General features: G+C 30.7%; 1 protein-coding gene across 3 annotated transcripts in view; it reads left to right on the forward strand.

Annotated features, from left to right (window-relative positions):
* LOC106459882 (lysine-specific demethylase 6A-like) overlaps nucleotides 1-7364 on the forward strand; it is a 43644-nt gene that overhangs the window by 26957 nt on the left and 9323 nt on the right. For all 3 annotated transcript variants that reach the window (XM_022386455.1, XM_022386453.1, XM_022386454.1), the window contains exons 10-11: nucleotides 3238-3372; nucleotides 6189-6253. In XM_022386455.1, the coding sequence (XP_022242163.1) occupies nucleotides 3238-3372; nucleotides 6189-6253 (200 nt within the window). The remainder of the gene's footprint in view (nucleotides 1-3237; nucleotides 3373-6188; nucleotides 6254-7364) is intronic.

Here is a 7364-nt window from a genome sequence, read left to right on the forward strand (position 1 = left end):
GGCAGGACTGATCATGTCTGTCTGCATTAGGGTTTAGCTGCAGGGTCTGGAAGTGGCTTCCTGTTGTCTGGGGCTGATTAGGTCCATTGTTGATATATCCTCCCTGTGTAAAAGACAGTAGATCATCATTTAATGTATTTAATTGACTTTGAAATTTACTAATCTTTTCCATTTGTGTATGCTGGCTTTCTTTCAACTGTTGGATACTTTCTTCTTGTTTCTTTTCTTGTTCCAGTTGCCACTGGTGCTGGTTTTCTTGCCACTGCTGTAGTCTCTCTCCTTGCTTATTTTCTCGTTCTTCTTGTTTCCTTTCTTTTTCCTTCAACAACTGCTGTAATCTCTCCTCTTGTTTATTTTCTTTTACCTCCAAGAACTGCTGTAATCTCTCGTGTTTATTTTGCTGTTCAAGCTGTCACTGTTGCAGGATTTCTTGCCACTGCTGTTGTCTCTCTTCTTGTTTCTTTTCTTTCTCCTCCAAGAACTGCTGTAATCTCTCGTGTTTATTTTGCTGTTCAAGCTGTCACTGTTGCAGGATTTCTTGCCACTGCTGTTGTCTCTCTTCTTGTTTCTTTTCTTTCTCCTCCAACCACTGCTGTAGTCTCTGTTCTTGTTTCTTTTCTTTCTCCTCCAGCCACTTTTGTAGTCTCTTTTCTTGTTTATTTTCTCATTCTTGTTGTTTCTTTTGTTGTTCTTGTATTGCTGCCATCAAATCTGCTAAGCTGTAGTTTGATTTGCCACTTCTCGTTTCCATCTTCTTTTTTTCTCTTTCATCCTACTTCTGACACCAATTTGTTACGTATCTGCTTGTTTGATAATTTCCAGTACAAATTCTTTCTGAGGAGCTTCAGCGATACAAGTCCTTTCTTGATTAAACCAGTTTATGCTTCCTCGATACAAACTTTAGTACACAGTAGTTCCACAGTCAATACGTTTCTCGTCACTTTAAACTTAACAACTTTTATAATACACACTATAAATCACAGTGATTCACACACTTTACTTACTGTCACTACTGTTCACTTCTTTAATTATCTATATATCGCTGGCATATGTGCCAGGCTTATATACTAACAAAGAGGGCATCTTGAATGCAATCGGGCCTTCCAGATCATTCATGATCATTCGAGAAATTTCACGCACACTACCAGCACCAAATGCACTAGCAGCATCACATGACTTCTGCTGTCGTAACATTATTATTTACCAATCTTATTAATCCTTTCAAGATGGGTCACAGGTGAAAGGCCATGTCATCTCATTTGTTGACTTGCATTCAAAATTTTATTGAACTACTATTTCATGAATTGATGTCAATAAGTTTGGTATCAAACTGTAGATTATAATTGAAATTTTAGAACTATACATTACTCAATTTGTTAATTTAAAAGTAAATATTAAAAAACACACAGAAACATCGATTTTTATGTGTCACGTTGTATGTTGAATGCATCACTGGTTCAAATTAGATGTTTGTGAAGTCAAAATACTAAGTCTATAGTTTCATATGAATTAAAAACTCAAATTACAGATATTGACAAGATGGAATATAAAATAAGGTCTTATCTTTTCTGTTTGCTAAGATATTGCTCACGTAGTTTGATAAATTGTAGTAGAATTCTATGGTATTGATGTACTAATTTATGATTTTTTAGTTACTCAAAAGTATATATATAAAACCTAAAAAAAAAAATAATTTTGTTTCATATCCTCCACATGCAAAATTTTTAAAGGCTTAGCAAAGTACGTCAAGCAGCAACCGAGTACAAAGTTTGTAACTGAAAGAGATAATTGTTTGCGTTACTTCTTTATTTACTGTTCTATGTTTTAATAACTTTAAGAACTTATTTCAAAATAGCAATAATCTATATACATATATAATGTATAACAATTGAAATGTGACTCTATTTTAGAAAATACTAGTTGACTAAAACACAGCCAATACAAATTACTTTGTACACCTTTATGTTATTTGATAGAGTAACATGAGTGCACGTGAGCCACGTCATTGTAACTACTGTATTGTTAGCTAGGCATGGGTGAAAGGTCAATATATGTTATGAGAATTAAACTGTTTCATCTAAACATTTATGTTTTTGTGTTAAAATTTATGTTCATTCTAGAATGAAAGAGGCATAATTTATGTTTATTTTCTAATATTTTATGGTGGTTGCGAGATCGGTCGAATTTACCGAACCTGTACAGAGATTAATTACTGAAAATAACAGATAAAATACAAGTTTTTTTTCAGAAATGTTTGATAACTAACTATCCAGACATTATAAAGATTTTGCATGTGAAAGTTCAAAATTTTCAGATGCATAAAAGTATTCTTAATCTTAAAATGAAAATTACTTTGCATGATGGACAGGCAAGATGTGAAAAGAAAAAAAAAGGCATGAGAGAAACAATGCTTTACAAACCTTAAGACTTAATAAAAAAATTAGATATTCTATGTATGAAAGCATTGTAATGTTTACTGATAATCTGCCAAATTTCGTTAACATTCGATTACTAATTTAAAAGTTATAGCATGAAAACTATAACAAGCACAAAATGGTTATGAGGTTGGTCCCAGGTACCAAGCCTGGGTTGAAAGAGTTAAACCAACTTGTTTTTTTTAAGTAATTGACACAAATGACTACAAAAAAGAATATTAGTCAGGTCTATAAACAGATTTAATTAGGATATTCCAAAAACTTCAACTATTGTTTTTTCTAATAACTAAACATGTTTCGACTTCTATTTTTACTGTATTCTTATAAAAATGCAATGAACACTTTCTTTATAATCTAATATACAATATTTTCTGTACCAATAGAGGCATGAAAAGATTTATTGACTTGAGTCTTCATAAAAAAAATAAAGACACAATTTCAAATATTTCTTCCCCTAGCACCGAACTTGCATATATGTTTGTATTGCTACTTTGTGCATCAGATTGAGCATCTCTTATGTACATAACCAGCATGCTGTTTTATAATACCAATTAAACTTCACTGACATTTGGGTCTTTTTCCATGGCCTAATACCAAGGCATTATATTGTGGTAGGGTGTGCCATAGGTAATGTATTAATCAAAAAATGTCAGAGCAACATACTTGTATGAATGATGACTTTACCTTTACTGATAATATATGAATGAGTATATATTATAAAGTAAAATTAATATTAATGTAAATGATTTAATATTTCTCTTTGAAATTTGCAATACATTTTTTATGTTTTTATATCCAATAGTTGATGCAGTCATCTGATGAGAACTGGGATCAAGAGAGAACTAAACAAGTGTGGAGATGTGAGAGTCAACGGTCTCACACTACCATTGCTCGATACGCTCAGTACCAGGCTTCTTCTTTCCAAGAATCTCTTAAAGTAAGTACCTACAATATTGTAAGGACTATTTCAGTTAACCTTATGGTTATGGGTTTGAACCCATTTGGCTATTTCTCATACAGAGAATGATACACAGTTCAACATTATTTAGAATAACTGAGCTTTTTTAATACATCTTCACAAAATATTTTGTTAAAGATTACAAGTATTTTGTACACAAAGGAATGAGATTGTTTTAATTAAGTATTTTAATTAAAGACTTGTTATTTTTGTATCATAGTTATTTGCACTCAGACTCCAAATATTTCAGGTATTGTCATCAACTTATTGTGCAGTGAAATCTGTAAAACTAATATACATACGTTTTAATTTTTCACTGAATAATCTTGAAAATCTTCTTAGTTTATATTCTTAATTATAAGTTTTTACTTTTACAGAAAAAATTATTTTTGATGTTTTATTTTCCTTTCCTATCCTTAAGCATTATTACTTATCGCAATACATGTTAACAGGTGTTCTCAGGGATTTCTCGGCAGCGACACTTTAGCCATTGTCAGAACGTTGGGACATTTGCCTATTACACTAAGCCTGATAAACCGAGGCAGCTTGGCTTATATTAAAAAATAATAATTATACCTTTCTAATATGCATTTTAAACATAATTAACTAAAATATAAAAGTAAAACATAAATAACATTTAATTTAGTGTCTAACTAACATATTTATAGGTGAGAAATAATGCTAAAGTGCTAGCGTGGATGCAAGCAGCAACAATGCTAAGAACATTTGACAAATTCTCTATGGAATTCTTCATGCCAATTTTTGGAAAATAGTATTCCAAAATATGGTCTTTCTATTGGTTACAATCATCTAGCTCAACAAAGTATAATTGGCTGAGAAATTGCAACTATGTGTAGAGAGTGGGCATGGTATCTGTCAAGAGTTCCAAGAAAATTATTTATCTTTCTTCCCAATGTCCTATAAGGGGCTTGAAAGAATAATGTGTAAACAGAGCAATTAACATAGAAGTATAGTGTACAGAAAGAACTATTTAAGTTACAGAGTCAAAAAGTTAAAATTTTGAGAACTTGTGCATCAAACTGAAATTTAAGAATTTTTCTTTAAGGTTTGTTTTGAAATAAAGGAATTAAAACTTAGATAATATAAAACTTTGAACCATATTGTAAATTGTAATGCTAATTTTATTGGTAAAAATTGATAGTAAGATTGCTTAATTAAATTATGAATGTAACAAAGTAAGATTTCATGACATGCACAGTACAGAGATGCCCATAATTATAGGGTTAATAAGCCAGGAATTATGGAGAGTAGTGGTTTTATGAAAGAATAAATAAAAGTGTGCACTATGGTTTTTATGTGTATTTATAATAAAGTTTAATAAAACTTTTTTCACATCTTTGTATGTATGTATGTATGTATATATACAACACACTTGCATATTGATACTATATTTTTGAGTTAATAGACCAGTAGTGGAACTGAAGAGAAAAGGGTTGGTTACAGAAATATAGGGCATATTAACTCTTTCAAATTCAGTGCCAGAAACAAGTTGAGTTCTATAATTTTTCCAAGCCAATGACAAGAGATAAACAGATACCAGACTTTTCCAGGCAACTTATAGAAATTAGGTGGGTGCAAGACTTTTACAGAACAAGCTTTGGTAGATGGGTAAACACTAGATTAATTTAAGACAAGCTACAAAAGCTAGATGTCATAGATTTTCAGTTTGGGTTGTAGTAGATTGTGTGCATAAGGTTCTTTCTAGTCAAGTTATAGGAGCAGAGTGAGTTCTGGACTTTTTCAAGTTGAGCTACACAAGTAGGTTAGTGCTAAATGATTTCAAGGCAAATTACAAAAGCTCTGTGGGTGCTATATTTTCAAAGTAAGCTAACAGCTACTTATAAAATCTCCAGGACAATTGTGAAAATTTGATTCTTAGCAGTATTTTGGGAAACAATGAATGAAAACATTTCTTAGTGAAAAATGCTGGAAATTAGAAATTGCTAGGATTCTTCAGAAAAGATTGGTACTAAATGAATGGGTATTAATATATTAAATAACCATGATACTACTAAGGTAAGGTAACATTACAAATTTATTAAGCACAATACAAGTTTTACAAATATTGGAAATAAAGTCTTTATCTAAAGTATTTCCTGACCAGAATGTTTTAGGACTAAATATTTCAAACTGAAAAACAGATATTCAAATAAAAAAACTACAATTTTAATATCAAACTTGAAAGCACACAGTATAATAAAGAATTAAGAAAAGAAAAAGAACCAGAAGAATAAAAACTTAATTCATAAGACTATATGAAAGAACAATACTAAACACTTCTCAAAATATTACAAACAATGATCAGGTAAGTAGCTGCAATGAACTTTATCACTTCTGATAAAGTTTGTGTTGGTGTTTTAATATAAAAGTGAATTAATGCTTAATATACACTAGGAGATAGGTGAGCTAGCATTTTTAAGATAAAAATATAGCTGAACTAAATAACAGAAAAAAAAACATAGATAAAAATAAAACAGGAATCACTACCTCACAGCAATAGGTGGTAGATAAGTATGTTTTATCAACATTTATAAAGGTCATATGATGGATTAAATCAACTAATCTGTAATAATTGTGTGTGTAAACATATACTGGCCATTAAGAACTATAAATATAAATTAATCTGAGATTTTTGTAAGGCTTTTCAGCTGAGTTTAGATAGTAGATATTCTAGCAGTTGGTAGGTGTTTGTTCAGTTGGTAATACTGAAGAGTAACCCTGTTTTAACCAAATTTATGAAACATTAATCTTAAGTTTTGATACTTTTCTATTAGGAAGAACAAGAAAAGCTCCATAAAGACTCGGATAATGATTCTCTGGCCTCCATATCCTACATTAGGTAAGCCACCATGATATTTGTTTTAAAAGCTTTCTATTTGGTAACCAATTCTACCACAGAGTATCAAGTCAACAAAAATAAACTTCCAGTACAGTTAATAAGAAGGCTTGGATTTTTGTTTTTAAATCAACATGACAGTGCTTCAAAGCTTGGGAGGTGCTTGTGGTGACATCTCTTGGGACAATACACTAACATGTGTTTATTCTAAATGTAAGAGACATGCAAAAGGTGAATTGAAGAAAGTGGCTAAAATTTGAACTAAAATAATTATTTTTCAATATATCTATATAACAATAATACATTTAACATTTCTCTAAATCATAAATATCAAATTTCATTGATTCATATTATTATAATCAAATTAATTAAATATAAGGTTGTTCATTAATGCATTCTGGAAAAATAAATCGGAAATTTGTAACTTTTTTTTTTAGATTTACAACACTACTTGTATATAGTGACAGCTGATGCATAATGGCGGTTCTGATTAATTTTGTTGTGTTAATTGTAGTAATTATAGGCTACACTGTAATCTCCAAAACAAATTTTAAAACTAGCCTTATTATGAGATGTTATACAAAAAAGAAAAATATATGAATATTGTTACTGTTTATGTAGATGAGGGTAAGGGTGTAAATTTGGTGTATCTGGATTTTCAGAAAGCATTTGACAAGGTGCCACATAAAAGGCTTGTAAAAAACCTCTCTATAGGTGTAGGGGATAACTTAGCAAATTGGATAGAAGAATGGCTGGATGGAAGAAAGCAGAGGGTTGTTACAAATGAAGTTCAGTCAAACTGGATTAATGTCACAAGTGGGGTACCTCAGGGCTCAGTCTTAGGACCTTTGCTCATTTTGATTTACAACAATGACACAGATGAAGGGATAGTCAACAAATTACTTAAATTTGCAGATGATATTAAAGTCTTCAGTGTTGCTAGCTGTGAAGAGGATGCTGCTGATTTACAAAAGGATTTAGATCATATAGTGAGTTGGGCAAATAAATGGCAGATGGGTTTTAATTATAATAAATGCAGGATAATGCATGTGGGTTATCATAATTTGAATTATAAGTATAATTTGGATGGGAATAACCTTAATAGTGTTATGAA

This window comes from Limulus polyphemus, unplaced genomic scaffold, assembly GCF_000517525.1.
Source record: "Limulus polyphemus unplaced genomic scaffold, Limulus_polyphemus-2.1.2 Scaffold674, whole genome shotgun sequence".
Taxonomy (NCBI): Eukaryota; Metazoa; Arthropoda; class Merostomata; order Xiphosura; family Limulidae; genus Limulus; species Limulus polyphemus.